Genomic DNA, 16,236 nt, shown 5'->3' with positions numbered 1-16,236 from the left:
CACTAGATTGAAAGATAAAGGTTAATAAGCTCATTTTTTGATTGGAAGTTTACAGATCAAATAATGAATATGGAATACAAAGAGGCTTTGTTTGCATCGGCGCTAAGCTTCATTTGTGACGATTAGATAACACCTGCTACCTGCCAGTGTGTTGGGGCAGATGTGTGGATCCCAGCTGACTTCTTCTGCACCCTGACCCTTAGCGCCCATCTGGCATTTGAGCCTAGCAGATGTGTTGGTGGGAGCGTCGGGCAGCTGCTGCTTCTGAAGGAAAGGACAGGAAGGGCGGCTCAGGCGGTGCTGAGCTCAAAGCACCCGCTTCTGTTCCCGTGGTGCAGCGCACACACCGTCCACGCCATTCTTGTCTGATCATTTTAAAACTCCAGCTTTGTCGTCTCACTTCCTCTCTCCTCAATAGGAAGCAGCGAAGACGGAGAAAAGGACTAGGTGGCTGCCAACGCGCACGCTCGGGTCCGAGGCTGCTCCCCTGGAGCGGCGCCCCTGCGCCCTCAGCCCGAGCAGCGACATCCACTCGCCATTTGCTGATACGAGCTTGGGAGGAAGAATCCAGAGGTGAAGAGGGAGACGGCTCTGAGCTGCGTTCAAGGCGGGGCCCTCGGGAGCCCAGGTGGGGAGCGAGGCTGTGTCCGGGAGCCAGCATCCCTCGGTGCCCCAGGCACCCGCGGCCTCCCAGGCAGTGCTCCCGCGCTGGCCGTCGGGGGAGGCAGGGGCGCAGCCTCCGTGTGCATGCGTGTGTGGAGCTATGCGCGCCGCGTGTGTGCTTTCCACAGGGGCGTCTCTGCGTCCACGCCTGTACATCCCGGCCCACGTGTGGGCACCACAGAGGACACGCGAGGGGAATGGTCACCAGTGAGCCATATTTATTATTTCTAGAGAAATCACGAATTGCTTTCTGTAATTGCACTGTGGATAAATGTTCTGAGAGTCTCCATTGTTGTACAGAATCTTAAATTATTCAAGGAAAATGAGGCAGGTTAAGCTGATGCTATCCACTAGTTTGATTTTTTTTCTGTTTTATAGTTTGCGCTGCATGGTACTTGTAAAGCTTAAATATTTTGAGTGTTCTACTGTGTCTAGGATTGTTGGGATTGTACATATGGTACTCTTTCATAAATGATAAATGATTCTGAATGTTAGTGTTTTATGTTCATATAGGAAATATTTTCAATGAGTCCAAAATACCACTGTTTTGTTGATGGAATCGAATGCATTTTTGTCTCTTCTTGATGAAGCGGCTTCCCTGCAGCAAGTGAGGCTTCTCTCTGAGGAGCTGAGAGGTCTTGCAGCCTCTCCTTGTCATTCTCCCACCCCACGTCCCACTTTTTAAAGCCCTTTTGGTAAAAACCGGCAGGTTGTGGCCCCAGACCTCAGATGGACCTGGCCTATCCCTGGGGACGTGCTGGGTGGCGGGTCGGGAGAGCTGCACCCCGCACGGGGCCGCCGCACCACTTCCCTCCGCGCAGCTCTTCTGCCTGGTTTTCGGAGGCCAGGCTCCTGGGAAGCTTCCGTGTTCCCGTCCTTCCTGCAAGAAGCCGGGGAGCTCAGGCAGACACATGTCCGCAGAGCACGCCAGCTGTGGAGGACGGGTTGAGGTGATGATGCGTGCACACGTCAGGTGGCGGGGACTTGAGCTTTAAAAAAACTCCACAGCCGAATCTTCTCCGAGCCGCTCCGTGTCACGTCCAGCTGGGCCTGGCCAGTCTCAGGTTATCTGCGTGGGATGAGATAACACCACATCCTGCAGCTGTGAAGGGGGACAGACAAGGGACGACGGCAGAGCATCAGCAGCTGACACATAGTCCGGATCGGGGACTTGGGTGGTCCTGCGTGGCCCGGGACTCATCTCATGGACCCTCCGTTCTGCATTAAGCCCCAGGTTCTCTTCTGGCTTTGAAAGGGCCCGAGTGCTCCCAATGTAGCTTCATCACGTCGGCAGGAGCCCCAGCGGTCATAGGCGACCTCAGGCCTCCCTCCCTGAGTTCTGCTCTGACATAAAAAGTCCCCCGTGGCTGGTGCAGCACAGCCGTGCTGGGGAGGCACCCGTTCCTTCGGGGGTCCTCGGGCCTGCAATCCCCTCACACTCACTCTTCACCCCACATATTTTCCGGTGCTGATACGTTTCCAGACTCCAGCGCAACCTGGGGCACTCTCCAGACCCATGCAGGGGCCGCCTGGGGTACACGGAAGGAAGTTGAGTCCTAGTGGAAAATGCAGGTGGGCGTTGCCAGAGTGTGCACAGCAAATGACCTTCATTGCCAGTTGCGCCCCACTCCTCTCATTTTTTATACTAAGCAATAACTTTCCAAAGCAAGAAGTTCAGGATGGAGAGAGTCCCCTCCTGTCTAGGCATGGGGTGGACGCGGTGCCCGCCTGGGCTGTGCGGGGAGCACCGCTGGCTCTCGGGATGCGCGAATTTTTTTTTTTTTTTGTAATTAACAGGGCATTAGAAGATGATTTTGCCAAAATTGTCATGACTGAATTCTTGCTGTGGGGACTTCCTGAGTTTTCTCAGTTTTTACATCTAAGATTAGTCTTGGCTGAGGAGAAACGAGACGTGATTATACTACTTTCAACTGCAGGTTTAAGCAGTTCAGATTTAATGACCAAAGTCATGCAGCTCCATGGAATCCGTCGTCGTGTTATACAGTGTCAGCCTGGAGTACATTTATTGACCTTCTGGGGCTGTCAGTTTTCCACTAGGATTAAGATTTTGGCTGGGCACAGTGGCTCACGCCTGCAATCCCAGCACATTGGGAGGCTGAGGCGGGCGGATCACTTTGAGCCCAGGAGTTCAAGACTAGCCTGGGCAACATGGCAAAACCACGTCTCTACTAAAAATACAAAAAAAAGAAAAGAAAAAAAAATACTAGCCAGGCACATAGTGGTGTGCACCTGTAGTCCCAGCTACTTGGGAGGCTGAGGTGGGAGGATGGCTACAGCCCAGGAGATGGACGTTGCAGTGAGCTGAGACCATGCCATTGTACAGTAGCCTGGATACAGAGCCAGACCCTGTCTCCAAAAAAAAAAAAAAAAAAAAAAAATTTTCATAATTCCCATTTTTATTTATTTTGAGTCACTCATAATTAATTGCCAAAAAAGCATTTTATACATTGAGTTTGGGGGGGTGGTGGATCTTAGTGTGGTGTTGCATGGAGGGGCGAGATTTTATATTTATAATCAACACGTGGGTTAACATGTTTTTTTGAAATCCAAGCAATACACAGGAAATTTAAGTAGAATAAAAATTCCAGCCCATTTTTGAAATGTCAGCATGTGCTGTGTTCAGGTCAGATTTTTGTTGTTTGTTTTGTTATTTTTTAACTAATAAGTTGGTTATCAGTGGTGGGTTTTCAAAACGTACTTGTTCTAATAAGTTGTGCAATGAAATAAATCAGTGGCGTTCTCTGGATGATGTGGGGGAAGGTTAGCATATTTTCTGGCCTTCTATGGGTAGCAACCCAGAATCAATCTGAATTAGACCTATTTTGGTGGAGTTTGTACATTTTAAATCCTATAACAAAAATAATCTAGCTTTCATTTCCTTCCTAGCTAGATGCGAATTTGTCTTTTCAAATGACTCTGTCAATAAGCCAGAAAGGGCAACACAGAAAAAGTGCTCCCCAAATCCCTTCTGAGACTTGGCCCGTGTGTCTGGACGACAAGCCATTCCCCGTAAGGGTGCAGAAAGCTCGACCAAGCCGAATTGCAAACAGCGTTCGCGCTATTTTTAAATGTACAGGTTCGATCGTTTCTATAGAAATGGGTTTATCTAAGAAAAGTCTTGGTATGTCTTGCTGCTGTAAAAGACCTTTCGGAACCCCTCCTTTTATTCCTGTTCCCCGTAGGGTGTTTGTAGAGTTAAGGACCTACTGCATGTCTGTCCCCAGGGCCCCGGTGGAAGGAGGGCAGCGCCTGCTCTTCCCCGACTCAGCCCGTCATCTGAAAATTCAGAAGTGAACCAAGGGTTAGACGCCAAAGGTTGGGCTTCTGTTAGAGTGGCTTCAACACGTGAGCCTTATGAGAAGTAGCCTTAAAAAAAGAATGGGTGTACGCAGTGACTTCTGATGGAAATCTCCAAAACAATATTCCTAAGTAGCAATGGGGTTGGCTCAAGTCTTTATTAACAAAGAACATTCTCTTTCATCTATAAAAAAATTCTTAAAGATGCGTCGACAGTATTGAATTACCAGCAGCCTGTGAAGATCAGCTGGACGGGTGTGGACACGTGCTGGTGAAGCGCGCAGGCTTAGTGGGCTGAGCGGGATCTTGATCGTGGGGCTGGTGTATGGATCCACCATGGGATTCCGTCTGCAGAGGAGGATGTAGGGGGCCGTCACATCCCCCAGGCCTCCCTGCTGTCTCTTTAACACAGGCAAAAAAGGTCCCCGGCAATATAACAGTCAATGAACTTCCAGTTTAAATTGTGTACATTTTTAAATTGTAAGATTTTTACTGTATATTGATGCATAGTGTGATTCAATAAATTGCTTGTAATTTAAAAACTATTTAATATTCAAAATAAATATAGTTATATATTTATAAACTCTGTTGCCGCTTTTCTTCTATGTTTTGTCCATGTGCAAGGACCTGGGTGGGTGGCCTGGCCCTGCCCTGCTGGGAGCGCCCACAGCCTGTGCCGAGGGCCCCTGCCCTGGTCCCTTTGGAGCTTGTGTGCCGGGACAGACTTAAACTCCCTGCACTCCTGAGGACATAAAGCTTTGTGTCACCACTGGAAAACCAAACCTGTTTAGTGTTCGTGCCCCCTTGAAGCATGTCTATAATCCATGCCTTTGCACTCATGAATTTCGGAAGCATTTTCATTTCCAAAGACCTCGATTGGCCCAGCCTCAAATGAGCTCTAGGCCAAGAGAAGAACTAACCTTGGCTCCAAGCCAGCCTTTCTGTGCCCACCCCCTGGCCCCCCACCCCACCCCACCATGGCCCCTCTGAGTCCCCACCCAGAAGTACTGAGACAGGGCAGCGAGACCCATGAGTGTGGAGCTCTGGCCTGCCAGCCAGCGTGACACTCACAGTCACCACACCCCTAGCAGCCCCGAATGGTCCCTCCCTGAGCAAGGTGCTGCTTTGGCTGGGCGTGGTGGCTCACGCCTGTAATCCCAGCACTTTGGGAGGCCGAGGCGGGTGGATCACTTGAGGTCAGGAGTTCAAGACCAGCCTGGCCAACGTGGAGAAACCCCGTCTCTACTAAAAATACAAAAATTAACTGGGCGTGGTGGTGCATGCCTGTAATCCCAGCTACTCGGGAGGCTGAGGCAGGAGCATCGCTTGAACCCGGGAGGCGGAGGTTGCCATGAGCCGAGATCATCTCGCTCCACTGCACGCCAGCCTGGGCAGCAAGAGCGAAACTCCGTCTTAAAAAAAAAAGGCGTTCCCATGGACGGCCTCCCCACCCCCAACTCGGGGTCCGCCCCCAGCCCGTAGGAGCCCCAGGTTCCCCTAAACATCCCGGGCAGCGGGGCGGGGGAGCCCCTGGGAGATGCCGGCGTTTTCGCGGAGCGGCTCGTCCCGGAGTGCTCCTGGGACTTGGGCTCTGTGCTGAGCCTGAACCGGGGCTGCCCCTCCGTCCGGCTGCTCCCAGGGACCTGTTTCCCCATCCGCGGAATGGGCCCGGGGCCCCGCCAGGAGTGGAGAGGCCGGGGAAGGAGGGCCGCGGGAGGCATGGATGCGGGGGTGCTGTGTGGGGGGGGGGGGCGGGGAAAGCGGGGGGGGGGAGGCTGTCTCGGGCACAGATGTGGGGTAGGCGAGTGGGGAAGGTGCGGGTGGAAATTGAGGGGGAGGATGGGGACAAGCAGGTTGTGGGGAGGCTGTCGGGGGACGGGAGTAGGGGAGGTGGGGACGCAGGCTGTCTTGCGAAGGCTGTAGGGGGAGGATGGGGAGAGACGGATAGGGGGAAGCTATCTCGGGGCGGGTAGGGGAGGCTATAGGAGGAGGAGGGGGAGAGGCGGTGGGGGAGGCTGTCTGGGGGAACGAGGGTGGGGGGCTGTCGGGGGAGGATGGGAGAGGCGGTGGGAGAGGCTGTCTGGGGGGACGAGGGTGGGGGGACTGTAGGGAGAGGATGGGGAGAGGCGGGCGGGGGAGGTTTTCTGTCTTGGGGGCGGGGCGGAAGCTGGGGGCGGGGCTGCGCGGCCACCTGGTCTGGAAGCCCCAGGCGCCGGCCGCCTGCCCGCAGGTGCCGCCACCGCTGCCCGCGCCAGCCCGGGACACCCGGACCTCGGCCCCGCCCCGGCCCCGCCCCCGCCCCGAGGGCTCATTTGCATGCGTCCGCGGCCCCGCCCGGGGCGGCTAAAGCGACGTGTCCTTGTCCCCCGTGGGCAGCCTCGGCGCGTGCGGCCGCGGATCCCCAGGTAACCCGGGAGCTGGGAACTCGGGTGGGGCCGCGGGGAGGGAACCCAGGGGCAGGACCTGGCGGCGGGGCTGTGGGGGTTGGGGGGAAACCCGGGTAGGGGACTTCTGGTCTGTCCGGAGCCCCCACGGGGGCCATCCACGTGGTGGGATTGGGGGCTGCCGCCAGGCCCTGGCCATTGCCGACCTCTGACCTCCACGGCTGCCCCATGTCCGCAGCGGTTCTGGCCCCAGTGCTGTCCCTGCACGTGTCACGTCCAGCGGGGCAGGACAGCGAGAGCCTGGTGGCTGGAGTCACTGCCCGCCCACGGGGCGAAGGAGTCAGTGCCGCCTCCGGCAGAGGCGCCCCCTAAGCTAGGGTGGGGGACGCGTCTCAGGGTGGTCTAGGCAAAGTGTCAAAGGTCACCAAGCTCAGGAGGCACTGGGGGGCCGTGAGGGGCATGAGGCCAGAGGAAGATCTAGGGGTCAGGGTGAGTCGCCCAGGAGGAAGGGGGACGCAGGGACAGGGACAGGTTCCAGAGGTCTGTATGAGGTAAAGCAGGGGCGTGGGGTGGGGTCAGCCCAGGGCTAAGCGTGTGAACAGAAGGATCTCCAGTCGCGGAGCGCCACCCCCTGCCCCTGGTACCATTGTTGTCAGCAAGTAGGAAGCTGCCGGGGACGGCACCCCAGAGGGTCCCCTGGCCATGTGGGGGTGACCACAGAGTGTCCTGTGTTCTGGATTTCAGCTCCAAGGGCCTCACCTCCCCGCCGCCACCTCCTGGGACAGCCAGTCCAGGGCCATGAAGACCAAGAACCGGCCCCCGCGGCGCCGGGCCCCGGTGCAGCACACAGAGGCCACCCCTGGGGAGGGGACGCCAGAGGGGTCCCTGCCGAACCCGGGGCCAGAGCCGTCCAAGGGTCTGAGGAGCCGGCCGGCCCGGGCCGCAGCAGGGGCGAGGGGCGAGGGCGGGCGCAGGCGTCCAGGCCCCTCGGGACCCGGTGGCCGTCGTGACAGCAGCATCCAGCGGCGGCTGGAGAGCAACGAGAGGGAGCGACAGCGGATGCATAAGCTCAATAACGCCTTCCAGGCCCTCCGTGAAGTCATCCCGCACGTGCGCGCCGATAAGAAGCTCTCCAAGATCGAGACACTCACACTGGCCAAGAACTACATCAAATCACTGACGGCCACCATCCTGACCATGTCCAGCAGCCGCCTCCCGGGCCTGGAGGGGCCGGGCCCCAAGCTCTACCAGCACTACCAGCAGCAGCAGCAGCAGCAGCAGCAGGCGGCTGGGGGCACGTTGGGGGCCACCGAGGCCCAGCCCCAGGGCCACCTGCAGAGGTACTCCACCCAGATCCACAGCTTCCGAGAGGGCACCTAACGCCCAGCCCTGGGTGGGGGTGGAAGTGGCTGCGGCTGCCTGGCCTGCTCCTCCCAGCCCCAGTCCCTCCAAGCCGCGAGCCCCAAATGGGCGGGGACACCCCACAAGGACGCGGCCTCAGCGGTTCCATTTTCCCCCGAACATTCAGCCATTTCCCTGGAGCAATTTTTCCTGCCCCACTGGGGACCAGCGAGTGGCCTAGTTGAGGCCGTGGCCCTGGAGAGCGGCGTGAGGCCCAAGCCTTTGGGTAGGGCCCAGGCAGATCTGGATTTTTCATTGAGCCAGGCAGTCTCCTTGAAAAGGAGGAAAAGTTGAAAAACCTCCTTAGCCTTGGCACCAACGATTCTTCACCCTGACTTCCTCCAGGGCAAGGGGAGATCCCAGGAAAAGGGTTACCTGCAGGTTTTCCGAAGCCAAGGCCCTGGCAAGGGACCCCCACCTCCAACCTTCATTGTAGGGCTACATGGGGCCTGGGCTCAGCATCCGCATTTGGGGTAAACTGAGGCCCGGGACAAGCCTGGCAGAGCCCAAGGCTACTCAGGGAGTGGGGCCAATCTGAGATGGTTGGAGCTGCCAGCAAATCTAATCAGATGACCTCAAATTCATCCTCAAAGGTTGAATAGTGGGGAGGAGCTGGAGTCTCTTCCTCCCTCCTCCCCAGTGAGGGCTCCTGGATGTGGTGACCCCAGGCTGTGCCTGGTTGTGGAGGGTCTGGGGCAGGGTGTGAGGGGTGCTGTGGAGCTGGAGCAGGAGACAGGGCTGGGTGTTCCTGGTGCAGCCCTTCTGGGCATGGGAGAGAAGCCCCAAGGCTCTTTCTTGCCCCCCAAGAGTGGCTCTGAGGCCTCCTGCTCAGCCCCGGCCCGCGCAGGGACCAAGTATGCCCCACTCCAGCCCCCGCCACTGCCGTTACTTATTCTCACTGATGTGGGGTTATCATATAATTGGCACCATGCTGTGTCTGTAGGACATTACGATGTGCTTGGGTCCTGGTCTGAGTTGGCAGCCCGTTGGGTCTCTCTGCCTGGTGGAGCCTTGGGGTGGCAGGTATATCCCTTCCCCCACCCAGGTACTTCATCCTCATGGCTGGGCCTGGCGGCTTGGCACGTCTCTGCTGCCCCAAGCCCAGCTTCCTTCTGCTGGGCGTTCCTGCCCCACTGGCTCTGCCGGACCTGGCCACTTGGCTCTCCCCTCCCTCATGCCTCTGCCCAGAGATGTCCTGAAGGCCCTCAGGGCCAAGCTGGCCCAGGGATGTGGCTGCCACAGCTGAGACCAAGGGCCCTGGTTGGCCCGTCCCCACCAGGTGGCCTTGCCCTCCCCAAGATGGGGGTCGTGGTGCCAAAGGCTGCATGTACCAGCAGGCTTGGGGTCACGCCTAGCCACGTAAGGACACAGGTACCCTGAGTATCTGGCATTGGCAGCTTCAGGCCTGATTTTCCTGGTCAGGGCCCCTTAAGGTGGCCCGGGCACACAGGTCTCATTTCGATGAGACTTTATCAGAGGCCTGGTCTGGTCCTGGCCCTATCGCCCCGGCTGCCCTTCAGCACAGCTCGGGGTGAGGACTCCGGGATGCTGGGTCTGCCCCTTGGGAGGGGGCAGTCTGGAAGGTCAGGGTGGTCCACCACTGTGGGCTGAGATTGGATGCAGGTGGGAGCTTGGAACAGCGAGAGCTCAGGGCTCCCCTGCTGTGGGACACCTGCCCAGTGGGGACTCAAGATGACAAAGACCTCACCAGCGGGGGTACTCAGGTGCTACAAACCTGGCAGCTCTTGTTTCCGGCTGAGCCATGGCCAGAGCAGGGCTCAGTCCGCCCCTGAACTTGCTGAATGGACCGACAAGCTGAGCCCAAAAGCCCAGAAGAGCCTCGGTCCAGGAGACGAAGACTGGACCCGGTGTCTAGCACAGCCCAGGGCTTCCCGGGGGGCAGCAGGAGGGCCTGGGGGTCACCGCCTTCAGGACAATGGCCTCAGTGGCTCTTTCTGCCCTGAACTGGCACCCGCACCTCCTCTGCTTCCTAAAGGGTGACCTGGGCCAAGCAGCCAGTCCTTCTTCCCCTGAGGCCACATCACACAGGATACTCAGTAACCATAGTCTCGCTTCGGGGTGTCCAGTGTTTCGAGGAGGAGGGGACAGGGGCCAGGCCCACTCCCTTGGCCCTCCTCTTGGACCCTAAGGCCAGGCTGGATCCTTTTATCCTGTGGGGAGCCCCTGCCTCGGCCATCGGGCTGAGTTCCTTCAAGTCCCCGCATAAGTGGGTGAGAGACCCACGCACCGTCCCCCGGGGCTGTGGACGCACCCACCCTTCGGCAGACAGACGCCCTGAGAGCTCCGGAGGCGCGATCCCCATCCCCACCCGCGGAGAAGCCAGAACCGTGATTGTTGCGTCTGGGAAAACCCAGCCGGAGCCGCACGGCCCGTGCCCCCGCTGTAATTGTGCTGAAAATGATTCTCAAATGACCCAAACTGGCTCTTATTTTTTCTAATGGCCCTCTCAAAGTATTCATGAAATTGATGCTGTGTCATAAAACAAAAAATAAAAGATTTCACGGCAATGTCTGCTTCAGGCACGTGGGGAACTACACGTTTTAATCAATCAATGTTATCGATAAAAACACCAGGGCATGGACACTCCAGGGGAAATGTTTATTGAGTAAAGCATCTGAGGAAGTGATGCTGGGCAGGTAAACAGTTGGTGCTCAGCAGCGAGAGGACGTGTCGCTCTGCCGTTCTGCAGGGTGACGCCCTCCCCGTACCTCACTGAGAGCCACGTGCAGACACAGCAGGCCACAGCAGAATGCACAGGTCACTGTTGTAGGGGAACAAACCGTAATGCCCAAAGAAAACCTGATAGAGAAATGTAAACAGACAGGACAGGGTGGTTCCAGGTGGCTGCCACTGTCAGGACCTTCCCGTGATTGATCTGAGAGCTTCCCAGCCGGCGGCACTGCGACCCACTTCCAGAAACACCGGAACACCAGGTCTCTCAGATGCCGGCGGGCGGGGCCCCAGGGAGACCTTTCTCAGCATCAGCTTTTGGGTGACAAACCCCATATTGTACAAACACAACGGACCCCCTGCTGACAGTGAGACCAGGACCCTAGGAAGGTCAGGTGATGGCACAGTCATCCCCTCTCCAACCGGGCAGAGCCTGGGGTTGGGCTCTGATGACCTCCCGGGCAGTGTCCAGGTGGAGGAAGCAAACCCCCAAATGGGGCACAGAGGGGTAAAAAGCAGCTGAGAGGCCGCTGGATGGGTCGGGGCCACTTGGCCGACGCTTTCTGCCTCGCCTGGCCGGGCCGGGCTCTCGCCACAGGATGGAGCGTGACTGTGTGCCCTGCTCCATGTGCAGGATGGGCTGAGGATCCGTGTGCACACCCCATGGCCACCGCTGACGGACACAGTCCTGCTCCCCGCAGAAGCCTGCAGTCTGCACCCCCTACAACATGATCTGATCCAAGAAGCCCCTGTCCGCCAGCACGTCTGGGGAAGGGGCTGAAAGGGGGTTGGTGACGGTGACTGCGCACACGGACACTGCCTCCAGCCACGGGGCAGCCTCTCATCCTCTCCCAGCCTCCTGTCTGGTACCCCGGCCCCCTCAGGGAAGAGAACATCCCATCCAATCCCATCTACTCCAGTGTTATTTCCGATCTGCTGTCTCCTTCCTTCACTTTTTTTATTTTTATTTTTTGAGATGGAGTCTCACTCTGTCGCCCAGGCTGGAGGGCGTCGGCACGATTTCAGCTCCCTGCAGCCTCCGCCTCCTGGGTTCAAACGATTCTCCTGCCTCAGCCTTCCAAGTAGCTGCGATTACAGGTGCCCGCCACCATGCCCAGCTAATTTTTTTTTTTTTTTTTTTTTTTTTTTTTTAGTAGAGATGGGGTTTCACCATGTTGGCCAGTCTGGTCTCAAAACTCTTGACCTCAGGTGATCTGCACACCTCAGCCTCCTAAAGTGCTAGGATTACAGGCGTGAGCCACGGCGCCCGGCCTCCTTCCTTCACTTTTGAAATGAAAGCCTCTTTGCAAGTCCTGCTCTGGGAAATGGTCACTGCATGTGGTAAACAGGCCCTGAGCCCCACAGCCGTCTCGCTTGGTCAGGGGTGGCGGGGCCCGGGTGCTGTCTGAGATGCCGGCTCAGGCGGGCTCCATCCTGGGCTCTGCTGCCCCAGGCCCGGTGTTCCTGGAGGGCTCCAGATTCTGGGTTCTAGTCCTGGAAAGGCAGGAGGGAGAGGGGAAGGGAAGGGTGGGAGGCCACTCCCACCCCATGCCCCACACCACCAGGGCTCCTCGCAGACGGGGACATGTGCAGGAGTGTCCGTGGAGCTTCACATTTCGGGGCCGTCTCAACCAGTGCCTGTGAAGTGGCCGCAGCCTTGGGGCCAGGTTCCCTCCAGAGTCCACCAGGGCGACATCGCTCTCACAGTACACACTTCAGCACAAGAATGGCTCAGCCTTGATCGCCCAAACCGGGCACCATCACTGCATCTAGGTGCGTGGGGGCGCCTCAGCAGCAGACGGGGCCATGGGCCTCTGGCGGGGCACTTGGCTCCTGCTCCTGGGACGAGCTCCGGGGGGCCCTGGTGGCATTGGCCCGGACAGAGATATGGTCCCAGCCTCCCTGGAAGGAGAGAGCTGTGTCACCAGGGGACTCGGGGACTCCAGGATCCTGGAGGGGCTCTGCCTGGGGGCCTCCCTCCAACCCAGACCCCAGGTCCCAGGGGATGGTCCCACAGGACACAAGGTGACCACACAGCCCCAGACCATGGCCCCCACTCACCCCGATGCCGTAGTCCCAGCCATGGCCCTTGGGCTCGTGGGGCTGCACGCCCGTGCGATGACACACCGTCCCCCGGCTCAGGCTGTGGCTGCCCTGCACTTTGTTGGCGATCACCCAGACCTGGAGCACACACCCCATGAAGCTCTCAGCCCCAGCTGCCGTGGGACGGCTGGGCATGGGATGGGGGAGACCAGAGAGGGAACCAGAGCACCCCAAGCGCCCGATACCCCCTGAGCACCCCCACCTGGTCCAGAGGCCCCACGGACACTCGACACACGTTGTTGGACACGTGCTCCCAGCTGGAGCCCTGCGGGTAGCTGGGCGTGATCCCCTGGCGATACCACAGGTTTCCTGGGGAAAGAAGCAGTGAAGATAAAGAGAAAGACCTTCCTGGCCCCTCCTGCCCGTGCGGCCCAGCAGCCAGTGGCCAGGTCCCGCTCTAACCACTTCAGAGTTTGGGAAGCTGCCGGGGAGGCAGGAGGGTCCTGGCCCCTGAGTCAGGGCAACAGCCTCCTCCACTTCTCCACACTCAGGAGCCTGGGCTGCAGCCAGCTCTGCCTTCTGCATACTCAGGGCGTCCCCCAAGCCTCATAATCGCCCTATTGTGCTGGGCACGGCCGGCGTCCTGATCCTCTTTCTGCTGAGGCAGAAACTGTGGACAAGGGAAGTCCTAGCCAGAGCAATCAGGCAAGAGAAAGAAAGAAAGGGCATCCAAATCGAAAAAGAGGAAGTCACGGTGTTTCTGTTTGCCCATGATAGGATCAAATACCTAGAAAACCCTAAAGACTCCTCTAAAAGACTCCTAAGTTTGACACATGAGTTCGGGAAAGTCTCAGGTTACAAAATCAATGCACACAAATAAGTAGCACTGCTACATGCCAGCAGCAACCAGGCTGAGAATCAAATTAACCCCTTTTACAACAGCTGCAAAAAATAACACAAAATGCCTGGGAATGTATATAACCAAGGAGGTGAAAGATCTCCACAAGGAGAACTACAAAACACTGCTGAGAGAAATCAGAGATGATAGAAACAAATGGAAATGCATCCCATGCTCATGGATTGATGAGTATGGGATGAATCAGTGGAAAAATCAATATCATGAAAATGACCATACTGCCCAAAGCAATCTACAGAGTCAATGCAATTTCTATTAAAATACTGTCATCATTTTTTACAGAATTAGAAAAAAAAAAATCCTAAAATTCATATGGAACCCACAAAGAGCCTGAATATCCAAAGCAATTCTAACCAAAGAGAATGAATCTGGAGGCATCACAATACTGGACTTTAAATTATACTACAAGCCTACGGTAACAAAAACAGTATGGTGCTGCTATAAAAACAGACACATAGCCCACCCCCCGCCAATGTATTATACACCAGTTGATACCTAAGTAGTTTTTGGGGATGATATATTACTTACACATTTTCTATGTAGTAAATAGGTATGTGTATGTGCGTGGGTGTGTATCTGATTACTTTGTTGGAGTGATTCATATGGTTTGGAACTGTTTGGGCCAAGTTTATGCAAAAATCTACATTTTTGAGTAAACTCCCCATGACTAGAGTAAGTTTCCCCAGTATGTGAGAATTCTTCACTTCCCAAAGCTGTACAAACATCAGATAATCAATATTTGTAAGGATCGATAATGTAACTTATAATGAAATTGCTTTCTCAGTTATTAACGTTAACTGGATCGTCTTCATGTAGCCTTATAACTCATTTGTGCTATTCCATTTTCCTCTGTTCCTTTTATTTTCACTTCCCTTATAATGTTAGTCTCTTTGTACTGATTTCTGAAGGGTTCATTTATGATTAAAGAGGATAACATTTTGTCTAGAATTGCAAATATGTTTTTTCTCATTCATGTTACTGTGGTGTTTTATTTTTTGGTTATACAGAAGTTGTAAATTGAAATGTAATCTTGTTCTGTTTTATGAAAAAAAAAAAATAGACACATAGACCAATGGGACAGAAGAGAGAACCAAGAAATAAAGCCAGATATCTACAACCCACTGATCTTTGAGAAAGCGTACAAAAGCAGAAATTGGGGAAAGGACAGTTTATCCAATCAGTGGTGCTGGGAAAACTGGAAGTCACATGTACAATAATGAAACTGGATCTGTCTCTCTCACCGTGTTAAAAAATCAACTCAAGATGAATCAAGGACTTACATCTAGACCTAAAACCATAAAAATTCTACAAGAAAACCTAGGAAAAGCTATTCAAGGGCTCGGCAAAGAATTTCTGACTAAGATCCCAAAAGCAAATGCAACAAAAAGAAACATACATAAAGGAGTCCTAATTAAACTAAAAAGCTTCTGCAGAGCAAAAGGAGTAATCATCAGAGTAAAGAGACATCCCACAGGATGGGAGAAAATATTTGCAAACTATGCAACTGACAAAGGACTAATAACCAGAATCTAGAAGGAGTCAAACAAATCAGCACACACACACACACACACAAAACCAATAATCCCATCCAAAAGTGGTCAAATGACATGAATAGACATTTCTCAAAAGAAGACATGCGGCTGGGCGTGGTGGCTCACATCTTTAATCCCAGCACTTTGGGAGGCTGAGGCGGGCGGATCACCTGAGGTCGAGAGTTCGAGACCAGCCTGACCAACACAGAGAAACCCCGTCTCTACTAAAATACAAAATTAGCCGGGTGTGGTGACATATGGCTGTAATCCCAGCTACTTGGGAGGCTGAGGCAGGAGAATCGCTTGAACCCAGGAGGCAGAGGTTGCAGTGAGCCGAGATTGCATCCACTGCTTTCCAGCCTGGCAACAAGAGCAGAACTCTGTCTCAAAGAAAAAAAAAAGAAGATATGCAAATGACCAACAAACATATGAAAAAATGCTCAACACCACTAATCATCCGAGAAATGCAAATCCAAACCACACTGAGATATTAATACCATTCGATTTCTGCAAGACTGGCCATTATTATAAAGTCAAAAAACAACAGAGCCAGGCGCAGTGGCTCATGCCTGTAATCCCAGCACTTAGGGAGGCAGAGGTGGGCAGATCACCTGAGGTCAGGAGTTAGAGACCAGCCTGCCCAACATGGTGAAACCCCGTCTCTACTAAAAATACAAAAAAATTAGCTGGGCATGGTGGCGGGCACCTGTAATCCCAGCTACTTGGGAGTCTGAGGCAGGAGAATCGCTTGAACCTGGGAGGTGGAGGTTGCAGTGAGCCGAGATCACACCACTGCACTCTAGCTTGGGCAACAAGAGTGAAACTCCATCTCAAAAAAAAAAGATTTTTTTAATGGTACATTTTATTTTTTATTTTTTAATTTTAATTTTATTTTTTGAGACAGAGTCTTGCTCTGTCACCCAGGCTGGAGTGCAGTGGCATGTCTTGGCTCACTGCAATCTCCTCCTCCCCGGTTCAAGTGATTCTCTTGCCTCAGCCTCCTGAGTAGCTGGGACTACAGGCACTTTGGGAGGCTGGCACTTACGCGCCACCACACTTGGCTAATTTTTGTGTTTTTAGTAGAGATGGGTTTCACTAAGTTGGCCAGGGTGGTCTCAAACTCCTGACCTCAAGTGATCTGCCCACCTCGGGCTCCCAAAGTGCTGGGATTACAGGCATGAGCACTGTGCCCGGCTAATGGTACATTTTTAAATAACTGAAAGAGGGCCAGGTGTGGTAGCTCACGCCTGTAATCCCAGCACTTTGGGAGACCGAGGTGGGTGGGTCA

General features: G+C 55.0%; 3 protein-coding genes across 9 annotated transcripts in view; 2 read left to right on the top strand and 1 right to left on the bottom strand.

Moving 5' to 3' along the window:
• The window catches only part of LMTK2 (lemur tyrosine kinase 2), a 111,128-nt gene extending 106,564 nt beyond the window's left edge, over positions 1 to 4,564 (top strand). For all 3 annotated transcript variants that reach the window (XM_021935663.2, XM_003895719.4, XM_021935664.2), the window contains one exon: positions 419 to 4,564. In XM_021935663.2, coding sequence (XP_021791355.2) covers positions 419 to 447 — 29 coding nt within the window. In that variant the 3' untranslated portion in view covers positions 448 to 4,564. The remainder of the gene's footprint in view (positions 1 to 418) is intronic.
• Positions 4,565 to 6,135: 1,571 nt separating this feature from the next.
• Positions 6,136 to 10,294, top strand: BHLHA15 (basic helix-loop-helix family member a15). The gene is made up of 2 exons (XM_003895721.5): positions 6,136 to 6,386; positions 7,110 to 10,294. The coding sequence occupies exon 2, from the start codon at positions 7,164 to 7,166 to the stop codon at positions 7,743 to 7,745; it is 582 nt and encodes a 193-aa protein (XP_003895770.1). The 5' UTR covers positions 6,136 to 6,386; positions 7,110 to 7,163; the 3' UTR covers positions 7,746 to 10,294.
• Positions 10,295 to 10,296: 2 nt separating this feature from the next.
• TECPR1 (tectonin beta-propeller repeat containing 1) overlaps positions 10,297 to 16,236 on the bottom strand; it is a 39,418-nt gene continuing 33,478 nt past the window's right edge. For all 5 annotated transcript variants that reach the window (XR_002520900.2, XM_009202600.4, XM_021935667.2 and 2 more), the window contains exons 23-25: positions 12,763 to 12,869; positions 12,519 to 12,638; positions 10,297 to 12,359 (exon numbers count right to left, since the gene is read on the bottom strand). Coding sequence is in view for 4 of the 5 variants with exons in the window: in XM_009202600.4 (XP_009200864.3) it covers positions 12,246 to 12,359; positions 12,519 to 12,638; positions 12,763 to 12,869 (341 nt within the window). In the remaining variant the exon portion in view is untranslated. The remainder of the gene's footprint in view (positions 12,360 to 12,518; positions 12,639 to 12,762; positions 12,870 to 16,236) is intronic.

This window comes from Papio anubis, chromosome 4, assembly GCF_008728515.1.
Source record: "Papio anubis isolate 15944 chromosome 4, Panubis1.0, whole genome shotgun sequence".
NCBI lineage: Eukaryota > Metazoa > Chordata > Mammalia > Primates > Cercopithecidae > Papio > Papio anubis.
This window is presented reverse-complemented; position numbering and strand designations above follow the sequence as displayed.

Bases quoted from the DNA above. Each gene is read 5' to 3' on its own strand.
- BHLHA15 (XM_003895721.5), top strand. From the start codon at position 7,164: ATGAAGACCAAGAACCGGCCCCCGCGGCGCCGGGCCCCGGTGCAGCAC.